Source organism: Chionomys nivalis, chromosome 18 (assembly GCF_950005125.1).
Source record: "Chionomys nivalis chromosome 18, mChiNiv1.1, whole genome shotgun sequence".
NCBI lineage: Eukaryota > Metazoa > Chordata > Mammalia > Rodentia > Cricetidae > Chionomys > Chionomys nivalis.
This window is the reverse complement of record NC_080103.1, coordinates 60021240-60043930: the sequence shown is the minus strand read 5'-3', so window position 1 is coordinate 60043930 and position 22691 is coordinate 60021240. Positions and strand designations below refer to the sequence as shown.

The following is a 22691-nucleotide window of genomic DNA, read 5'->3' as shown; positions in this document are numbered from 1 at the left end:
AGCAGAAGAGAGAAAGCCCTACGTAGATCGGCATACTGTAAAAGTTCCTCTATGGAAACACTGCGAGTCTCCACGATAGGCTCCAGACGTTATCTGACAGCATTCTTAGCCTCTTGACTGATGGGAGGTAGGTGTGTGTCTGTACATTCTACAGGATTTACCTTGGGGTCACAAGGCTGTTAGATCACACACACAGGTAGGCAATAAATGGCTCTACCAAAGGGTCAACAAATGCCCGGATAATGTTGACTCTGGACCTGGAGCATTCTAATCTCTCCACAATGGGAGGTCTAAACAGTTAGTCAGACCTGCAGACCATTCAGTGGAAGGCCTTCTTTTCTGGAATGTTCTCTTACAACTATTAGACTATTTTTCAGGAAAAACTATTGTTGTTGTTGTTACTATTGTTATTATTACTATTGACAGATTGATCTTATAATTCTGACCATTTATCTCACAATGGAATCCACATACCGTTCCCAGGCTTTGGTGTGTGTGAGAACGCTACAGGCAAGGCAGAGAAGATGTGAGAATTTAAATTTTCGGCAGCACGGGCATCCCTTCGCTCTAGTCCAGCCTTGGAAGCCACCTTATACAAAGAAGTCACAAAGTACAAGGGTTCGTCTGGATCTGACTCTCTGAGTAAAGGTCACAGCTGACCGCAGTAAACGTCCGCCCGTGCCCTCTGGCCTGGATTCGGGTCCAACCCTCGGGGAGCCCTCCCGAGAGGACGCGACCGCTGGGAGCTCGGGTGACAGGAGGCAGACAGACAGCAACTCAGGCTGGGGCCAAGCCGCGGGAAGGGCGCAGGCTTGCCAAACCTCAAGGCCCCGCCCTCTCCTGGCATGACCACGCCTTCTGCAGGGGCAGGTCACGCCCCTTGAGTCCCCTCATTAACTCCGGTGCCTTCAGATCCAGGATCCGGTCCGCCTGCTCAGGGTCGCTCCATCCTCCCGCCCCGCAGAAGCCACGCCCTAGGCCACGCCCCGGTCTCCTCGCCACGCTTCCGTGGGAGAACTCCCAACTCCGCCGCCCTTATTCCCTTGCTTTGCAGTGGTCAGAGCCGGCTGAAAGGACTCATCATGGCAGCGGCGTTCCGCAGAGGTTGCGGGGTGAGCTGGGTGCGGGCCGGGATCGGGAGGGTCGGTGCTCTGCTATGCGGCCGGAGGAAGGGCGGGAGCCTGCGGGCCTCGACCCGCGCCGCTGACCCCTGCGAGCAGGACCTCTGGACCCTCTTGCGCTCGGCCAGGAAGGGGCAGATAGTTCTCTGGGTTATCCACCCTTCCCGAACTTGGTGGGAACCCGGTGTCAGAACCGTGTTCTGGCGGAGGAGACTTGCCGAAAATTCTCACTACAGTCCCACCCGGGAAGACATCAGACCGTGTGTTGGTCTGCAGCTTCGGGTGTAAACAGATGTCAGGACCCAGACAGGCTGGTCCTGGGTGTGCTCAACCCAGCGTTAGTACTGATTGAAGGAACGGGAAGTGGCTGCTGCTCTCGGACAGAATCGGTTTAGTGCCCCTGTGGTTCTGGAATGTTCAGGCACTCTTCCAAAAAACAGAAGAAACTTCATGAAATCTGTGTGTACACTTCAGCGTTTTGTCTTCTAAAGTCTGTCTTAGGCACTAACTAAACTAAAACTTTCATATCTGAAAATTATCGATATATTCATACAAGACGTCCACTTATGCCACTTAAAATAGCCTTTGACCCCAAAAGATGTTTTAGAATTTACAATGATTCTATTGTCGTAGTGATTGCCTTTTCCCCTTGGCCATTACAATACAAATTAATAGACTCTGAAAGCAGAAATTGGAGGGTTTTTTTAATTAGTTTTAATTCTGACAACAGAGCTGGCAAAGGATTCTTGGTACCTCCAAGGACAAATGAAGGAAAGTCCAACCCCATACCTAATCAGAAAATGCACGTTTCTTTATCTGTTTTCCCACACTGCTGTAAAACCAAGCCTTACATTTCTAAGAAATTCGTTATTTAGCTGTGCTGTTGCAGATTTGAGGACTAAAGTTACTATTGTTCCCATGTTTGGAATGCCCTTGTTCTTGGCAGAGAGCCAGGTGTAATCAAGACTATTTTGACTAGAATTTCAGAAGATCCTATTTGTTGCTTGTTTACATTGGGTCTCACCTTGTCGTCCAGGCTGGCTGAAGCTCACAGCTTCCCTGCTGCCTTCCAAGCGCCCTCAAGTCGGGCTATCTTGTTTAATAATCCCCAGTTATCCACTAGAACAATGAGCCACATTCTCCAGAGGCGAATACACATTGTGTATTTGGAACTGTTCCAAGATGGACATTTGCGAAATTTGGACTTGGTGTTGGGACAGTAACTTCTTAATCCTGTGCTGTTCTTTACTCTGTTCTACTAAACTACCTTTACACACACACACGCGCATGCACATACGCACAGGACTGCTCATCCTGCACAACCAACGAGCAGGCCCCTGTGTTAATTGGGCCTGCCCTAATTAAATGACAAGTATCAGATTTCAACTAGTTTTATAGAGTGGTGATCTTCATCCAGTCTCAGAAGTGGAGGCTGAAGAATTGGGATCCCCAGGCCAGCCTGGATTGCACAGTGGGCCTGTAGCCATCCTCAACTACCTTGAAAGAAGTTGTCCTAAAAGAAACGCAAACCGGATTATTAGAGCCTGTCGGTGGACCGCGCAGGGGGGCGGGGGGGGTGCGGCTAAGGCCAACCTGATCTACCAAGTGAGTTTCCAGGTTAGCTAGGGCCACCACTGAGACCTGGTGTCAAAAGCAAAACAAACAACGGCAGCAAAAATCTATGCTCTGAGACTCACACAACGGATTATGGTTTCTTGTTTGTTTTTGTTGTTCAGTGTTTGCGACTCTTGCCGAGGGCCCAAGCTTGCTTCGCAGCACTGATGTTGGGTGTCTCACAAGTATCCATACCTCCTCTTAAAGTGCTTGGTACTGACTATAAAAACATGGGTCTTGAATATGCCCATATAGATGCTGTGCTCACTTTGGAAGGTCAGCATAAACAGCCTTATTCATACATGGGTGTGTCTGTGAGAACTCTCGCGCACACAGGGCAGGTGTGGGAGTCGTCAGTTTTCTCCCGCCTCGTGAGTTCCAAGGGTCACACTCCTGTCGCCAGCCTACACAGTAAGCACTTTTGTCCCCAAGCCACCTCAGTGGCCTAGCCAGCATTCGTTCATCTGAACGAATTGATCAGATTTATTTGTAATACACCTGTCTTTTCCAGGTCCTAAGAAGTCTTTCTCATTTTGAGTGGCGAGCGCAACACACGAAAGCGTCTCTCAAGAAGGAACCGGGATTAGGGTTTAGTTTTGGTATGTGTGACGTTCTGTCCTTTGATCTGAAAATGTATGTTTGTAAACATGATGTCTGTCCATGGGTAGAGCCCGTCACCACCCACAGATGGTTCACATCTGCTGTATGGCATCATGATCTCCTTTCGTACACGCCGTACATCCAGCACTGTTGACAGGCTGTGTGTACATTATTCTTCCTCTTTCTCTCCCAAGTGGATAGCCCAAATAAGCGAATATTTACCAATATACAGGAATTGTCTTCAACTTAGAAATCAAATGTAACAAATACTTCTTTTTCTTTGGAGACAGACTCGCACTCCATAGCTCTGGCTAGACTGGAACTCTCTATGTAGACAGATAGGCAGCCCTGGAACTCACAAAGATCTGCCTGTCTCTCCCTCCCAAGTACTGAGATTAAAGGTGTGAGCAACCACACCTGGCTTAACGAGTATTTCTCGAACACTTCCTGGATTCAGTGCTGGATGTTGTAACAAGCTGAAAAAAAATGGTCTAATTTATGTGAGCTATAGTTTGATAGAATCATGACATTCTCAGACCTAAGAGCAGGAAGCAATGCAATATTGGAGAGACAAGAAGTAAACGTTTTCTTTCGTTTTTATAAAATGAAACATTCAGGTCAAAAATGTGAAATATATCCCATTTTTAGGGTCCTTCATCCCCTAAAGGTCTATTGCTTCAAATTTGTACCTTTCTCCTAGGTAGCTTTCTGGGGTTATTGGTTTTATATTTGAATATATATATAATATATAATTTTATATTATATACATATATAACATTATATGTCTAACATATAAATATATAATATTTATGTACCAACCAGAATTAAACAAAGACTTTTCAAATGATGTGTGGATAGCAGATTGGATCAGTTGGGTTTGAAGATGGCCCCCTTTGCTCTGCTATCTACTCTCAGCTTTTTACAGACAAATTCCTACATATCAGTTAGCACTGGCAAGAATCTGTGACAGCCTGCTGAGTGCCTGAGGGTGAGGGAGGTCCCGGGATCTAGGAGGGAGCTTGCAAGGCTCTGACTGAGTGCTGACCACCTCGGGCCCATCAGTCTGCTGCTGAGGAGTAGAGGAGACGTGAGGTTTGCGGTAAGATCAGCCACGAGAAAGCATTTCACCAACAAATAGTGAAGTGCTGGCCGCCTTTCCTGCCTTTGACCAGCCCATGGCTTTGACAGGAATTGTCTCCAAACCTAGAAGTAGAGCTGTGATTCAGAAAACACTGGAATAGCTGGGTGGTGGTGGCACACACCTTTAATCCCAGCATCTGGGAGGCAGTAGGATTTCTGTGAGTTCACGGCCAGCTTGGTCTATTGAGCAAGTTGCAGGACAGGCTCCAAAGCTACTGAGAAACCCTGACTTGAAAAACCAGAAGAAAACACTGGAACAAAGCTCCAAGGCCTCTTATGCTGAGACATCATTGTAACAGGGAGATCCCCTCCTCTCTGCCTTAGTCTCCTGCTTTTTTTTTTAAATTGTACTCACTTTTAGTAGTGATATAGCGTAAAAACAGCATGCCAGTCATTTTAAAGGAAGACCTTAGTTTTGCATGGTGTCTGGCTGTATATTTATTTAATATATATTTACTGACTAAAGTACGCAATATTCAGCAGTACCTTGTCTCCTTTAACGCTGGTCCTTCCTTGACATTTTGCCTCTCACGTCACCATAGAAACGATAGCTGCAGTCATGGTCTTTACTTTCTTTTTCTCCTGCCTCTGCTGCCCGAGTGCTGAGTGTAAAGGTGTGCGCCACTCTACCTGGCTCAGTCTTCTGTGCTTTGGCTCTTTCTTTAATTGCCTGCAACCGCGATACCATCCTTAACACCCCCCAGAAACTCACACAGGATAGACAGGTACTCTACCAATGAGCTACACTCCAGCCTCATTTTTCACATCAATGTACCCACATTGAAACCCTAGGTACTACGAAAATGTAATAACAATCTACATTTACCCTGAGGGTCCAGACAATAGTCATCCCGTTCATTTTGCAATAACTAGTTTTATTTTGTGTAAATGGATTGTTTGAATGTTGCCTGTTAGTGATACAGAAGGTTTTATGTAGTTTTTATTATTATTTTGGAGAAATTTCTCATCCTTTTTACCAGTTTATTTGTGAGAACTTATATTCTTAAATGTGTTGGAGTTTAAAGGAAGAGTGAAATTTGAATTATGGTGTTGGTGTTCTTATATAAGTCTTTGAAACAAGTTTTCTTACTGTACGCTGACCAAGTAAATCATGCCTTGTTTCTTTAAGCTGCTCCCTGAGGTCAGAAGCATGTCTTATGATAAATATAAATCTCCACATACTAACTTCATGGGGCTTCTTTCTTCAACTTGATTTCCTCTTGATGTTCTCAAAATAATTTTCCTTTAGAGTTGTCTGAACAGCAGAAAGAATTTCAAGCAACCGCTCGAAAGTTTGCAAGAGAGGAAATCATCCCGGTGGCAGCAGAATACGACAGAACCGGTGAAGTGGGTATCACCTTGTAGGGAGAGGAGTCTCGTGCTGTTAGATCATGTCACCATTGGCTGTAGTGTGACTGTGTTGTTCTATCCCTTTTAGTACCCAGTCCCCCTCATTAAAAGAGCCTGGGAACTTGGTTTGATCAATGCACACATTCCGGAGAACTGTGGTAAGCTTCCTTCACATTCTTAGTCCCAAAACTAAAAAAAAAAACCAGAAATTGTCTCATCCCCTAAAATGTCTGTTAAAATGTCTGTTGCCGGTCAGTGGCTTTCTGCTTTTGTTTAGAGCACTTCGATTTGCTGCTCTGGGGAGACTCATTTCCTTGTTAGCTGGGTTTGAGTTTGCTGAGTTGATCTTTGTGTTATAATTTCTGCTCTGCATACACCATCATGCCACAGGTGGTCTTGGACTGGGAACTTTCGATGCGTGTTTAATTACCGAAGAGCTGGCGTACGGGTGTACAGGGGTGCAAACTGCTATTGAGGCGAATTCTTTGGGGGTGAGTTACTAAGAAAATAGCTTACAATGGTCCCTGTGAGATGACTCGGGGCATAAAGACTTCTAGTGGCTTGAGTTCCACCCCAGGAACTCCTGTGGTAGAAGGTGACACCTGACTCTCCCAAGTTGTCATCTGGTCTCCAGAAGTGACCTGTGGCACATGCAGACATACATGTACACACATGTGCACATACATGCAAAATAAGTAAAATTATAATTTAAGAGCATGTTAATTGTTTGCCTGGGCTGTTAATGAGATGCTAACAGTAAAGTTAGTTTAAACTTTAGGGACAATTTGTTAGCCTGGCTTCGAGATATGATTGCCCAGACCGATCATGGTGGTTCTGTTGTCTCCGGGACTGGAGTTTTGGGTGTGGTTGTGAGGAAATTGGACACTTTGGCTACAGCCTCCTTAGCTACAGTCTCAGGCAAGGGCAAGGCCTGAGATGGCTCAGAAGCCATCCTAGTGTGCTACTGCCCACTTCCTGAGCTGAAATATACTGAGCATCTGCTCATAGACACCGCGTCCCATATCCTAAGTTGAATCTGTGAGCATCTTAGTGTTGTCAATGGTTGTATATTGCCAGTGAGCCTGCCTATAACGTGAGGAGCTTAGACCGGTAGACATAGCTTCGTGCTCGGTAGCTTCCTAGTTCAGAGCAAATGCCAATTCTTTGAATTCACTCCTTCTGGGAGGCAGATAGTTCTTTTTCATTTGTTGAACTGTGTTTCTGAAGCTGCATAACTAATAAAACATCTTGCTGTCTTAATGTTGATTTTCCTTGGTAGCAAATGCCTGTGATTCTTGCTGGAAATGACCAACAAAAGAAGAAGTACCTGGGGAGGATGACTGAGCAGCCAATAATGTGTGTGAGTGTGACCAGCCTTGGACTCCTGCCCCTCCTGCTTCCCCTGCTCGGTCTGTGGGCTGCCTGGGCTTGAACCCAGGACCTCATGCACACCAGGCTCTGTTCCCAGCCCTGTCCTGCTTTCTGTCCTCATCTCATGCAGTTACTTCTGCAGAGAGTACATGTTCTCTTCTTTCTTCTTACAGAATATCCTTTCTATGTGAGATTTGACTTAAGCATCTCAAGGAAGCTGGTGCTTAATGGCCACGCTTAGCATGGTTACCCTGTTTCCTTGTGAAAATCTCAAGGGCAGGCTGCCTTTTTACTATCTGATTTTATAGCCTACTACTTCATAAATATTAAATGACTATTCAAATAGATCAGTTTATATTAAGTTGAATTTAGTGAATTTGTTTGAATATACCTAGTATTTTAATATCTCCGATAGTTTATTGGTATCCTGTGCTTATTTTTATTTACATATTAAATATTTTTACATTTGGGCAATTTATTTGGTTTTCTAAGAACTGTAACAAGTCTTTCTCTGTCCTGTCAGCCAGCTCCCAAATAATAACACGGGGACTTTAGTTATGAGGCCTTGACCTTAGCTTAGGCTTCTCTTAAACTAAGTCTTATAATTTAAATTAACCCAGTTATATTAATCTAAGTTTTGATTTGTGACTTTTTACCACTCTCCCATCTTGTTTCTCCTGTTTCCCCTCAGTCCCCCAGCCTCTCTCTCATGCCTCTAGATTTCTCTCCCTCTCCCCCAGTCTCTCTCAGAAGTCCCACCTATACCTCCTTGCCTAGCTATTGGCTGTTCAGCTTTTTATTAAACCAGTCACAAAGATGCATCTTCACACAGTGTAAGCAAATATCTCACAACATACAACCGTGTAATGTTAGACATTCACTTATAATGCTACCTTCAAAGACAAAATGCAGGGTCTAGGATATAGCTCACTGTAGAACCCTTGCTTAGCACACTGAGAACCTGGGTTCTTTCCTAGCACCACAAAATAAACAAAATGATACTATCACCGACATTCACCATGTGATAATTAACATTTATTTCCTTGTGTCCATATGTTCAAGGCCTACTGTGTTACAGAGCCCTCAGCAGGCTCTGACGTGGCGGGCATTAAGACCAGAGCGGAGAAGAAGGGCGATGAGTATATCATCAACGGCCAGAAGATGTGGATAACCAATGGAGGGAAGGCCAACTGGTACAGTTCCTAACCACTGCGTCTTCCAAGACTTCCTTTCCTCTTTTGTTCTTAAGTGTCTCAGTTAAAGCAAGCCATGGTTTTGAAACTGTAAGGTTCATGTGACATTATAAATAACTCAGTGATGCAGTAACTATTTTAAGCCCTTGGGCAATACTTCCAGGTTAATTTAAGAAGTCTAATGTGTAAAGTGCAGTAAAAATAGCTAGTCTCACTGAGTTATCAGGCTTTACTGCCCCGTCTATACTGGCACTTCCCTGGGACCCTAAAACTCTCAGGAAAAACACAGAGATATTCGTAGGATGTTGTTCTGGTTCTCAGTGGATTTGTGATTCTCGGGTCGAACCTGGGGCTTTGTGCGAGCCAGGTAAAGACTATGTTGCGGTGCCCATCCCCAACAGAGGCATTCTTTAAACTTGAGTTGGGCCGGGAGCCGTGGACACTCAGAAAGTAGAAGCAGGCAGGTCTCTGTGCGTTTAAGACCAGCGTGCTCTACAAAGCAAATTCCAGGACAACCCGGACTAGTATACAGAGAAACCCTGTCTCAAAACTGCTCCCCCACACCCAAAAAAAATCACTTGAGTCCTGAGGCCAGGGATGTAACTCAGTGGTTAAAGAGCTTACCTGGCATGCGCAAAGCCCTGGGTTCAACCCTCTGTATCATCTAAAAGTAAAAACCAAACCATTCCTGGTCACGTGCTCCTGTATTTCTAGCCCTTGGAGCAAAGGTGAAAGGATCAGGAAGTATAAGGTTCTCTTCAGCCACATAGCAAGTTCCAGCCAACCTGGGCTCATGAGACCCCCTCAAAAATTTAGGACAAAAAACCTGAGTTTATGCACAAAGAGGATGGTAGTTGAGGTTAGCGATGTCTAAAACTTCCAAATATGTAGTTGTAAAGACAAGTACATAAAGTTCCATTAAACATCAAAAATCATTTATATAAATATAGATAAAATGTTAAGAAGAATACCTGATCATTTGTTAAAGAAGAAAGTTTAATAAACTATACATTTGGTGGGATTGGCCGATGAGGGGCCAAGTGATTCCAGGCTGAGGGAGCAGGAGTACAGTGCCAGCCTGGAGTTAGCACAGCTAAGATACTTCTCAACAGAAAGGATCCAGATGCTGTTAGTTAAGGGAAGCCTCTGAAACATGCTCAGAAACATTTTGTCTGGGTTAATTTGGAATACAGTTAGAATTTAAATTTTTTTTATATTTATTTATTTATTATGTATACAATATTCTTTCTGTGTGTATGTCTGAAGGCCAGAAGAGGGCACCAGACCTCATTACAGATGGTTGTGAGCCACCATGTGGTTGCTGAGAATTGAACTCAGGACCTTTGGAAGAGCAGGCAATGCTCTTAACCCTGAGCCATCTCTCCAGCCCCTAGAATTTAAATTTTAAATTATATTTCTTGGAAAAGAGAACAGAGTTGCATACAGTGGCACATGTCTTGAGTCCCAACACTTGGAAGACAGGAATATCAAAGATAAATAGATACCTTCTTGACCTTTTGACTAAGATCAAATGGAGTAGGCTTGCATGGTTACTTCAGGAAGACAGTTAAGAATTAATGAATGATAGATAAATAAATAAAATAGATTAAAACAAACAAATAAATAAATAAATAGCTCATTTTAAGGACAGTCTTTCCAATAATAGGGCCCATATGCATTGTCTTGGGAAGTAGGCTTTTTATCTATTACTATAAGTATATGACAGAGACTTTTTTTTTTTTTTTTTTTTTTTTTTGGTTTTTTGAGACAGGGTTTCTCTGTAGCTTTGGAGCCTGGCCTGGAACTAGCTCTTGTAGACCAGGCTGGTCTCGAACTCCCAGAGATCCGCCTGCCTCTGCCTCCCGAGTGCTGGGATTAAAGGCGTGCGCCACCACCGCCCGGCGACAGAAGACTTCTTAAGGCAGGGTTTAGGGGATGTCTTAATTACTACTCTATTGCTGTGAAGAGAAACCATGACCAAGGCAACTCTTATAAAAGAAAGCCTTTAACTGGAGGCTTGTTTATAGTAGAAGATTAGTCCATGATCATCATGGTGGGAAGCAGACAAGAATGGTGCTGGAGCAGTAGCTGAGAGCTTTGCATCCTGATCCAGAGAGAGGGAGAGAGAGAGAGAGAGAGAGAGAGAGAGAGAGAGAGAGAGAGAGAGAGAGAGAGAGAGAGAGACTAGACCTGGCGTAGGCTTTTGAAATCTCCAAACCTACCCCCAGTGACATACTTCCTCCAGCAAGGCCACACCTGTCATGGTCCCGTGGCCAGCTCAGACCATACATTATTTCTTGGACCAGAGAGGAGGCATGGGAATAATTGAAGCACATCTCACATGACTTTATCGGGAGGGAGTTTTCAGGATCCCTCATGAGATCCTGAGTTCACATCCTGAAAATCCACCCACGTTTCTTCTCCAAACAGCTTTTATGCCAAAATGTAAACTGAGGGGGAAATTGATCAGCATTCTGTTTCCGGGGTAGTGGGACTTAGGTCGCATCTGCAACTCTGGCTGCTCTGTATGCCTGCTCTGTCACATAGACTGAATTAACAGCTCTTTCCCAAGCGACCTAATTCCAAAGGAGCAGAGCGACGTTAGCATATCCTGACCCTCTGTCTAGGATGGCGTCAGTTCGTCTCAAAGGCTGGTGACCACCTTCTGTGTGGCAGGTACAAACTGGCCTAAAATTCTGGTCGCCCCACCATGTAAAAATATGGGCCTGTATAATATGGCCCTACACACACCTTTTCCACTTAATTCTCAAACAGTTCTACTCCCCAGCAACTGAACATTCAGATACATACGCCTTTACGATAGGAGATTAGGGTGGAATTATGTTTTGTTTTTTTGTGTTGTTTTGGACACCGTTTCATTCTGTAGCTCAGGCTGGTCTAGAAGTCACTGTGGAACGTAGTCTGAACTCAAACCCATGTGATCCTCCTGCCTTAAACTCCCGAATGCTCGGATTACAGGTCTGACCCAGCACAGCCGACTCTGAAAAGGGTCTACGTCAGCAGATTTATGTGATGTGCAGTGTGGGAAAGCATCCCACCATGGTGGACTGTGCTGCTCACAAAATGAACACTTATCATGCACAGGCGTCAGGGCTGGGACTAGGAATCTGGAAATTGTTCTGACTATTTACCTTTTGAGTATCCTAAATGAGGCCGGTACTACATTCAGTATCCTGATTCAGTATCAGTCAGAAACAGCATCATTTTGTATCCTCACACCACATCAGCAAGTAATAAAGAAGTAAAGAAGCCATGAAAATTGAACAAGCTAAGGGAAATATAATAATGCAATTAAATAATCACAGTTTTGAGAACCGATTATAATTCATCCTGGGGAAGACAAGTTCGGTGAGTTGTGAAATTAGAAAATAATTTTGTCTTTTCCTACTACCAAGTAAAATTATACTCAGTGATAAACTGACAAATTATTGGGGGTTTTAGCATAAAAACTAATTTATTGCTTAAGAGAGACTAAAACGCTCAATTGCTCTCTTCTCTCCTTAAATGCTAGGACTGACTAGTCCAAAGTTCAGCTTGGACTTGAGCCATATGACTTTTTGTCCTTTTGTGAAGGTTCCAGAAAAAAAAAAAAAACTGTATCACGATATATGGAAAAGTAGTTTAGGTGTGGGGAATTTCCTTCCTTAAGCTGTATTTCTCAATCCTTCTGGGGAAAACCTGTGACTACCCCTAGTAGTTGGGGTGCGGTGTGTGCGCTGGCTGCTGCCCCGGGAACCCCCCTGACGGCAGCCAGAGTCCTGCCTGCTCATCTGCGGGTCACTTGTCCCATCAACAACGACCGGCTCCCACGTGTGCTGCTTTCGTGTTGTCTCGGCTGCAGGGATTTTCACAAATAACTCACATTCACCCTAACTTAATACCCATTCGTTGAGAAAGGTAGTTGAAAAGTCTGGCCACAGTGGAACTGGAATCTGTGCGAGTTCATTTCCTTTCCTGTGGAAATGGTGATGCTGGGGGCTGTCGGGCAGGTAGCTGAGACAGTAATCAGTGTGTGTTATTTCATCTTCATTATTGCCTTCATCGTGGGTTTCTGTGCCTTAGGTATTTCTTGTTGGCGCGCTCTGACCCGGACCCTAAAGCACCTGCCAGTAAAGCCTTCACCGGGTTCATTGTGGAAGCTGACACCCCAGGAATACATGTCGGAAAGAAGGTAAACAGCGTGTTTCTCAACACCTGCCTCCATAAGAGAAATGTCAACTGTAAATGCCAAAATTCTTGTTTCTTTCCTTTAATGATAATATTTTAAGTTGTAATAAAAGTTGAGTTGTGTCTTGATGATATTGGGGACATAGTTTGTATGCCACTAAAAATCTTTTAAGTCATTTTGAATGACGGGACCTTTGTTTTTGTTTTTTTAAACATTTTGTTTATTATGTATGCAATGTTCTGCCTGCATGTTTGCCTGCAGGCCAGAAGAGGGCACCAGATCTCATTATAGATGGTTGGGAACCACCATGTGGTTGCTGGGAATTGAACTCAGGACCTCTGGAAGGGCAACTAGTGCTCTTAACATCTGAGCCACCTCTCCAACCCAAAGATGGGCTCTTTGTGCAAAACACATTCATGATGGCTGTAACTGTGGAGAGAAGCCAGGCTGCCGTGATTGCTGCCTCACCATAGAATGCAGATTTCTGAGAAGACTCTTTCTTCCATCCCAGTGACTTGGAACAAGCTTTGGTTAGGACAGGTAAAGCCATGTGATGTAGATGGATTACCCACAATCCAACAGCATTAACAGAAGCAGCTGTACCTTGGAAACCTGAAGATGTCAGTCTGTGTCAGTGGTGGGGGTGGGGTGGGAGAGCGTGTTAAATAAGAAAGGCAGTGGCATGCCTGCACATCCCGTCTCAGAGTGTGCAGATAATTTGTGTCTTAGCCACAGAGAGCTTAAAAGACCACACATCAAAGGAGAGATATTGTAGGAATATTGTCAGAAGTCCTCGTGAGAGCTTACACACATGGCTTAAGATTATAACCCTGGTTGAAATGCTTCTGCAAAGTGGAGATTTTAAAGAAAGTTGTTGGCGATGAGGCCTGCAGCAATGACAAAGGAGGAATTGTGGAGATCAAGCCAGAGTTCTAAAGTTACCTGAACAAATAGTCTTCCTCCCACGCGGAAAGGTTCGGATTACCTGGTCAGACGTTGGAAATGGTCTCCTGAGGCTGAGCTGAAAAAGCGAATTTGAATTGATTGTAAATATAAAACAGATTTCAAAGCCAACTTTCTGTGTTTATAGGCTCTGCCGTTGTATCCAGATCTCTTTAGAAATGTGTTGAATATTGCAGCGTGAATTCTAGTTGGTCTTAATAATAAAAACCCAGAGTCAGATGTAGGGGTTAATGCTGAAGGTCAGAGAAGCAGAGAGGCCAAGCACTAGAGAGCACGATCTGCCACACATGCCAACCTCTGGGGGAAGCGTGACTACCCACGGTGCTCATTCTGTTATACACATGGTGTTGGGAGCCTATTTGTAAAGCATAGTCTGTCTTCAATATCTTCCCTTAAAAATATACCATAATATGGCATCAGAAATTGCACAGGCCAAAGTCCTACGAGAGTCTGTTAGTAAAGACACAATGTCAGAGACAGTCAGTAAATCATTTACTTGGACCTTGGTTTCTGGAGTCAGCAAACGGGCTGAAGTAAACAGCACACAAGGGCTCAGCCTTTAAACTTCCATGACCTAAAAGAGAAGCCCCATCCTTGCCTCCTTTTTTGAGACAAAGAGTCTCAGTAAATAGTCTAAGCTGGCCTAGAATTTGTGATCCTCCTGCCTCAGTCTCTGGAGGACTGGGATTGAAGGCGTGCACTCCCTTGCCTGGAAGCTGTTGTGAGATAGTTGTACACTGTCACTGTGATTGGTGTAATAAAGAGCTGAATGGCCAAGATCCAGAAACATGGCAGGCTTTGCAGGTGTAGGATCTCCTGCACAACTCAGCTCTGAATTATAGTCTCGAGAAAGCCATAGAAGATGAGCAGAGGTGGGTGTGCTCCTACTCCATGGAGGCTCACTTCTTGGAACAGGAACAGCAGGCCCTGCGTTGTGGCCCCTGCTTTAGGTGACTGCAAAGAGGCACAAAGGGACTGTAGACCGACAGAGCCGGGACTCTTAGGTGCTCTTCTGTGATCTTCTTGCTAGGAATTAAACATGGGCCAGCGATGCTCAGACACAAGAGGAATTGTCTTTGAAGATGTCAGAGTGCCTAAGGAAAATGTTTTAATCGCTGAAGGAGCCGGTTTCAAGATTGCAATGGGGGCTTTTGATAGAACCAGACCTGCAGTAAGCTCATCATCTTTGTGGGACCTTGAGTTTGTGGTTTTCATGAGGTTTATTTTAACATTGCATGCCTTGGGGGGGGGGTAGTGGTGGTGGAGAGGAGACTGTTATGTGTACTATGTATTTCACCTTCTTTTGCTGCTCAGTATAGAGGCGACTTTAGCAGACGCTAAGCTACGGCCTGCTAGATTTCCTGAACGCTCCCCCCACTTGATCACTCTTGTTGACTGCGGATCCCCGCGTATTCTGCCGCTCACTTAGAATGAGTGTGGAAGGAAGGCTCCCTGCTTAAACAGTAATGACTTTTTCTCTAGGCTGTGGGCCTCAGCCTCACACTTGACCTATTTATGTATTTACTTATTTATTGCACAGCAATGGGATAAACTCAGGGTCCACTGAAGGCCAATCATGCACGCACTCTCTGCTACTTAGCTGCCTTCCCAGCCCCTGCCATCACCTTTATTATTTATTAAAATAATAAACCCCAGGGCTCCTTCCTTCCCCCACCACAGTGACACCACTTGACTGAGACAGGTAGTGTTGTGTTGTGTGGCTTGACAACAATGTCGACTTTTGTGTCACCCGGTGTTAACGTCCTAGGTAGCAGCTGCTGCTGTTGGGCTCGGCCAGAGAGCTCTGGACGAAGCTACCAAGTATGCCCTGGAGAGGAAAACGTTTGGAAAGCTGCTAGCAGAGGTAATTTTTCGTTCTCTCTGAGTGTGTACGTTTGCGTGTGTGTGTGTGTGTGTGTGTGCATGCCTATGTGTTCATGGGTGAAAGCATACTTTTGCACATTTGTGTGGAGATCAGAGGATAACCTTGGGTGTCTTCTCCTGTTAGCTTTTTTTTGTTTTGTTTTGTTTTGTTAAAACAACAATTTCTCACTGGCCTGGGGCTCATCAGTTAGGTTTGGTCAGCTCAAATGACCTGCCTGTCTCTGCCTCTCTGATGCTAGGATTCCTGGGAGGCACCTCTGTACCCAGCTTTCCTCATGGGTTCTGGGAATCTGAACTCTGGTCCTCAGGCTTGTGTGGCAAGCATTTCCCTGACAGCTATCTACCCAGCTCTTAAGGAAGCAGTCTGCTGTGTTTGCCATGTTGAAATTTAAATACACTCATTTTATCTAAATATTTAGAAGTTACTTTTAAAGAAGAAAGTAGTCTGTTTTGTAAGGAAGAAGACTCTATAGTTCATCACAATTACTTGTAAGAGTACATTTTCTCAGCCAGGTAGTTGTGGCGCACACTTTAATCCCAGCACTTGGGAGGCGGCAGCAGGTGGATCTGGTCTACAAGAGCTAGTTCCAGGGCAGCTAAGGATACACAGAGAAACCCTGTCTCGAAAAACCAAAATGCAAGAAAGAAAAGAGTACCCTTGTTTTGACAGTGTCACTTACAATTGCTCACCCTGTAAATTATATTAGGAAAAAGAGTAGGTAATATTTAAGGTGCCTTCTGTATACCTTTTCCAGTAGCCCTGGCTGGCCTGTGTGTAGACCAGGCTACCCCCAACATCACTGAGCTCTTCCTAAGTGCTCCCGTCAAGCCTGGCTCCATGATTATTTCTGGTTGTGGTAACTTCTCCTTACTTCTTTCTGCGTCAGCTTCCTGTCTGGTAACATTGGGATGGTAAAGATGGCTTCCTGTCCCACTTCCTCTAACTCTGTGGATCCTAGCTTTTGTGTGTTCTCTCTGTAGCCTTAACTTCTGCACTGAGCTCCAAGCTGAGATTTAAAGATGGCTCCTTATCATTTCCAAACCGAAGATCACTTCCTGTCCCTCTTCTCTTTCCCTCTTCCTTAATATTTTATTCTCAAAATTCAGGAAGCTTCTCCTGAGAACCAGCGGGATTCCTAGTATCAACCGCAGCACCATTTTAGTGTTCTGTCTGCCTTTACTGGCTCTCTCGTTTCTTTCAGATTCCACTAACTTCCCATTCATTTCATAGCACCTCCCTCTGTTCACTGTACGCGGGGACACCTTCACATCCATTACAGCACAGCGTGCTGAGTGTGCCCTCACTCTACCCTCACATCCATTACAGCACAGCGTGCTGAGTGTGCCCTCACTCTACCCTCACATCCATTACACCACAGCGTGCTGAGCGTGCCCTCATTCTACCCTCACATCCATAACACCACAGCGTGCTGAGTGTGCCCTCACTCTACCCTCACATCCATTACAGCACAGCGTGCTGAGTGTGCCCTCACTCTACCCTCACATCCATTACACCACAGCGTGCTGAGTGTGCCCTCACTCTACCCTCACATCCATAACACCACAGCGTGCTGAGTGTGCCCTCACTCTACCCTCACATCCATTACAGCACAGCGTGCTGAGTGTGCCCTCACTCTACCCTCACATCCATTACAGCACAGCGTGCTGAGCGTGCCCTCACTCTACCCTCACACCCATTACAGCACAGCGTGCTGAGTGTGCCCTCACTCTACCCTCACATCCATTACAGCACAGCGTGCTGAGCGTGCCCTCACTCTACCCTCACACCCATTACAGCACAGCGTGCTGAGCGTGCCCCCCGCCTGGGCGCCGCCCCTGTGAGGTGGGGTTCCCACACTAAACTCCATAGCTTTAATCTCACTTCACAAGTGTCACTGAGCATCTGCCGCGTGAAAACACTTGGGTGCTTTCTCTGTTGCCGGCACTTCTCAGTGTGTCGCACGTACAACCCATTTCGTTCCCCCAATGCCATGGAGTTGGCACTGCCGTTTTCATTTATGTAAGAACATTAGATCCAGCTAATAAATGACAGCACTAAGACTTGGATCCAAAGAATCAATCATTTACAGATCCTGTTCTCCATGTGGAAAGGAGGCTGGGCAGTTTCTGCCCCTGAGAACATCTGTTTTGGACATAAGTTCCTCCTCATAGAGCAAGTGCTCACAAAGAAACGGAGTAACATTTAAGTCCCCAGATGAAACCTATGAGGTGGAGTTACCAGACTCAAAAGGAGAGCGGGTACCGTGGGTCAAAGGTGCTGCAGCGAGGCGACTCCTGTAAATCACCTTCAGCAATCGATAAAAGCACCTGCTTGGACCACCTTAGATTAACCCCAAGCCTGGAGTGGTGGCACTCAGTAGACTCAGGCAGTAAACGTTTTAGGCAGCTTGAACTACATAACAAGACCCTGTTCGATAATTAATTCATTAATCAAAAACAAGATGTGTATAGTGGCACACACTACAATCCTTCCACCTGTAACGCGTGTTACATGCCAGTCACGACACAGCACCTGCCGTCTCTTCAGGGAGGGTTGGTTTTCGTCTCCCGTTCGGTTATGACAAGGACAGGAGTCATCATTTGCATTTTTCCATCTCTGTAACAGCTTCCCTTTGAAAGCCCTGGCAGGGCAGAGCTTGGCAGACATACCTGAAATCCCAGCCACTCCGGAGGCTGAGGATCACAAGTGTGAGGCCACCCTGGGCTGCTCAGAGAGTCTTGTCTGATAAGAAGTCCTAGCTTCAGCCCCACATTCCATTCATTCGGGCCCCACTGTGTCGTCTGGATCTCCACAGACGCTTGAAGTACAAGAATGCCTGGTAATCTGTGCAGCTGAACCCAAGACCTCATCCTAAGAATGGGAAAATGTAGATAAGCCAAACCAAGGAGAAACTTACCAAAAAATCTATATTCTTCAGAAGGACAGAAGTCAGGAGATAAGACAGAAATTGCATAGTCTGGGGGGGCGGGGTTCTCTGAGGTAGTAACTACAGCAGGGTGGGTCTTGAGTGAGTTCAAGATCAATGTCAGCTACATATATATAGCAAGACTGTCTTCAAATAGAAAAGAGGGGGCTGGGGAGATGGCTCAGTGGTTAAGAGCACTGGCTGCTCTTCCAAAGGACCCAGTTTCAATTCCCAGCACCCACCTGGCAGTTCAGAACTGTCTCTAACTCAGTACTCATAAGACATAAATGCAGGCAAAACCCCAATGGACATTAAATGAGTAAATAAATCTCTTTTTAAAAATGGAAAAGAGGCAGGGTACAATGATGTACTCCATTAATCCCCGCACTTGGATGCAGAGGCAGGTGGATCTCTTAAGTTTGAGGCCAGCCTGATTTACAGAGTGAGTTCCAGGACAGCCAGGGCTACACAGGGAAACCCTGTCTCAAAAAACCAAAAGAAAAGAAAGAAAAATGAAAAGGCTAGAATCGGTCTGTGATCCTGAAATGGATAACAGGATTTGGTAGGAAACCTGGCGAGTCTGGCTTGGGTCTATGCACTTTTGCAGACCCGCGCCAATTGCTTTGGTCATTGCACTGTGGTCATTTATTAGATGATGTGAGATGTCTTCCTGTATATGTGTTGCTTTTATCAGTTAATGAGTAAAGCTGTTTTGGCCAATGGTTTAACAGAGTAAAGCCCGGCAGGAAATCCGAACAGAGATATAGAGAGAGAGTCAGGGAGACTCCATGTAGCTGCCAAAGGAGAAGGACTAGAACCTTCCTGGTAGGCCACAGCCTCGTGGCAATACACAGATTAATAGAAATGGGTTAATTTAAGATGTAATAGTTAGGTAGGAATATTGGCCAAACAGTGTTGTGATTAATATAGTTTCTGTGTGATTATTCGGGTCTGAGCAGCGGGGAAACAAAAAGCAGTCTCAATCTACAAAAGTCTTACGGCTAGGCCATGCTAGCTATAACTTTTCTTTTTTTGTTGTTGTTGGTTTTTTTTGTTGTTGTTTGTTTGTTTTTCGAGACAGGGTTTCTCTGTGGCTTTGGAGCCTGTCCTGGAACTAGCTCTTGTAGACCAGGCTGGCCTCGAACTCACAGAGATCCGCCTGCCTCTGCCTCCCGAGTGCTGGGATTAAAGGCGTGCACCACCACCGCCCGGCTAGCTATAACTTTTCTGCAAATTCAAAATCAATGCAAAATAAAAAGTAAAAACGTTTTAAGAAAAAAATTTCAAATACGTCCAGTAGATCCCCTTTATCTGTTTTATTCCTTAAATCTAGCACCAAGGAGTTTCATTTCTGCTCGCAGAAATGGCGATGAAAGTTGAACTCGCAAGACTCGCTTACCAGAGAGCAGCTTGGGAGGTTGACTCTGGCCACCGGAACACGTACTACGCCTCCATTGCAAAGGCCTTTGCTGGAGATATTGCCAATCAGGTAGCGACTGACGCCGTGCAGATTTTTGGAGGCTATGGGTTCAACACAGAGTACCCTGTGGAAAAGCTGATGAGAGATGCCAAGATCTATCAGGTAGGTGTAGTCCTGTTTCTGGGGGGACAGAACATCCATAAATGACAACAGTAGATTTAAGCCACTGGTAACAGCGACAGTTGGAGCAGCACAGTGGCTCAGAGGGTAAAGGGTGGCTCACTTGCCACTCAGCCTGACAACCTGAGTTGGAGTCCTAGAACCCACATGGTAAGAGAACGGACTCCTAAAAGTCGTCCTGTGGGTTCCACGTAAATGCCACAGCATGCATGCACCCACACAATACATGTGGAAGACATTGTGAAATAAAATATATTATAATTACAGATTGGTAAGAGTCAGATTTTGTAGCTAATCAACACAGAGGAAGAATATTGTTTATTAAGTGTGGCTGCTAAGAGGGAAGGTAAAGTGAATGGCATTGGCACATATCTCCTGCCTAGCTGCCATTGAGTCTTCAAATTTAAACCAGTTACAATCTACATTTCTTGTCCTCTGAAAAATATGCATGCTTTTAAAAATTATCTTGTCTGGAATCTTGCCTGACATTTTTTAATTAATTGAAACTGTACTTATAGTCAAAAGCTATGTGTTCTTGAGAAGCGATATTTGACCGAAATTAAGTTGATATTATAAAATTTTAGGATAACTTCATAAAAAAATATTCTTCATTGTGGGTTATTTAGAGTACATGTTTCTGCACACTCCAACAAATGACTTAATACCCCTGCCGTGTTCTGCACACCCCAGCAAAAAATGACTTTACAAATCTACTCATTGGGAAGGTGGAAGCAAACTGCTTGAGTGAGACATGGACAGCTGGTCAAGTTTTTGCTGTTGTTTTAATTCAGTGTTTTGTTTTTAATTGGTATTGTGCAATATTTTTTGTTCTTCTTTTATGTTTGCCTTTTCCCTTGACCCTCCTCTACTTCCCAAAAGGGAACTAACCACTGATTCAGATTAGAAGCTTAGATTGGGAATGAGGGTGGATTACCAGCCCACAGCTTCCAATATCTTGATTTCTTTAACAGTTCCTTAGGCAGCAGTAGGGAAAAGAATAGTGTGTGATAGGAAGGACCAAGAACGGCCAAAGGACATACGTGACAGCTCAGAAACATTTGATGATCAATACTCTGCCAATGCTAAACCTTAGATCTCCCAAACATTTTGAAGTATAAATATCATTTTCTCTAATGTTTTAAGCCTGCCTCCCAGTTTTGTAAAATATATTTTTATGACTTAAACTGTTCTCATCAAATAACATTTCAGTTTGGTGCTATAGTAGAGTTTAGACTGTTGTCTGAGACGTCAAATAAATCCAGGTGTTTAAACCAAGTTATGTTTTTCTTTCAGATTTATGAAGGTACTGCACAAATTCAGAGGCTGATCATAGCCCGTGAGCACATTGGAAAGTTTAAAAATTAAAAGAAATTGCTATTGAAAATATGCTTCATCCTCATGTAACTAAATCTCAAGACACTTTTTATGCTTAAGAGGGGGAAAGGGGCTTTGTCATCTTTCCCAGGAAATAAAGATGAGTCACGCAGATCTGTGCAGTTTATCCCAGAGGTGGAGAGTGCCTCTGTTGAACTCCACGGTGATCTTTTCCAGATGAATTTGCTTTATTGGAACAATGAGTTGTCCTTAGTACCCCCACCCCTAGCCTATGCTGATTTACTCTGTGATCAGTTAGCCACAGTGGGAGAAATGCAGTGCAGTTTTAATGCTCATTCATTCAAGGACAAGAAAGGGGGCTTATTAAGAAAGAACTCGGTGAAAATTCTAAAATAACCATTGAAAAGCGGGTAGATTTGGACCCATCAGACTCTGAATACTTAGAAGCATTTCTGTACTAAAGTGTGAATTTTATGGTTTTGAATATATTTACTTGTTTTGCACAAAAGAGTAAATAAAAATTATATTTCATTTTCTCCATTATAAGACTAAGAAATTTCTGGAAAATCTTAATACTGAACCAACATTTTACTTGTCTTGTTTAAAATAATTCAGTAAAGCTAACTTTAAATTATTTTTCTATGACTCTTAGGGTTTGTATGAAATCTTTGGGCTGCTGTACATAGTTGTTCACACACGACTTTGAAAAAGAACTGAAATAAACCAAGCTGCGCACTATTCCATGGTGTTGTGTGTCTGTGTGCAGTTTTAGTAGATCTTCTGTTAAAGACCACAGAAAGTGCTGGGCGGTGGTGGTGCACACACTTGATCCCAGCACTCAGGAGGCAGAGGCAGATGGATTTCAGCCTCCTCTGCAGAGCGAGTTCCAGGGCAGACTGCAAAGCTACACAGAGAAACCCTGTCTCGAAAAACAACAAACAAAAAGACCACAGAAAATATAAACATGAAATAATGGCCACAATTTGTGAATTCAGTATTAAGTACTTGAGAAATAAATTAAGCTAAGTGACGATGTTTTCTGGTTCTTCTGTTCTTTGATATCACGCTGTTTCCGGACAGACTATGACCCTGAGCCATGGGCCACGGGAGTGTTCCCTTCTGTTGCTATTGTCAAGGTGTTTATTGCAGCCACAGAAATAGCAAAGACAAAACTACACCATTTCACACATTCTGGCCTTCAGGCCACCTGTACTCTGCCCAACAAAGTTACAATTCTGGTGTTTCCTGTAGTTGGAATTTTTGTTTTCTGCTTTCTGTTCATTTTTCTTTTCGGGGCCTACCACCCAGCTCCCAAATAAATTCATGGATACTGCTTACTTAGGAACGCCTGGCCTTAGCTTGGCTTGATTCTAGCTGTACTCTGCCCAACAAAGTTACAATTCT

At 44.4% G+C, this 22691-nt stretch overlaps 1 protein-coding gene and 1 non-coding gene across 2 annotated transcripts; one reads left to right on the top strand and one right to left on the bottom strand.

Annotated features, from left to right (window-relative positions):
• The first annotated feature begins 915 nt into the window (after positions 1-915).
• Positions 916-22025, top strand: Acadm (acyl-CoA dehydrogenase medium chain). The gene is made up of 12 exons (XM_057793338.1): positions 916-1112; positions 3247-3334; positions 5725-5822; positions 5914-5983; positions 6216-6316; positions 7105-7185; positions 8259-8389; positions 12473-12581; positions 14572-14712; positions 15310-15405; positions 19686-19934; positions 21246-22025. Exons 1-12 carry the CDS (start codon positions 1083-1085, stop codon positions 21315-21317), a joined length of 1266 nt encoding a protein of 421 aa, XP_057649321.1. The 5' UTR covers positions 916-1082; the 3' UTR covers positions 21318-22025.
• On the bottom strand, positions 4819-4961 carry LOC130890253 (small nucleolar RNA SNORA15). Its single transcript, XR_009058699.1, has one exon. It is a non-coding gene; the product is annotated as a small nucleolar RNA SNORA15 (small nucleolar RNA).
• Positions 22026-22691: the final 666 nt, after the last annotated feature.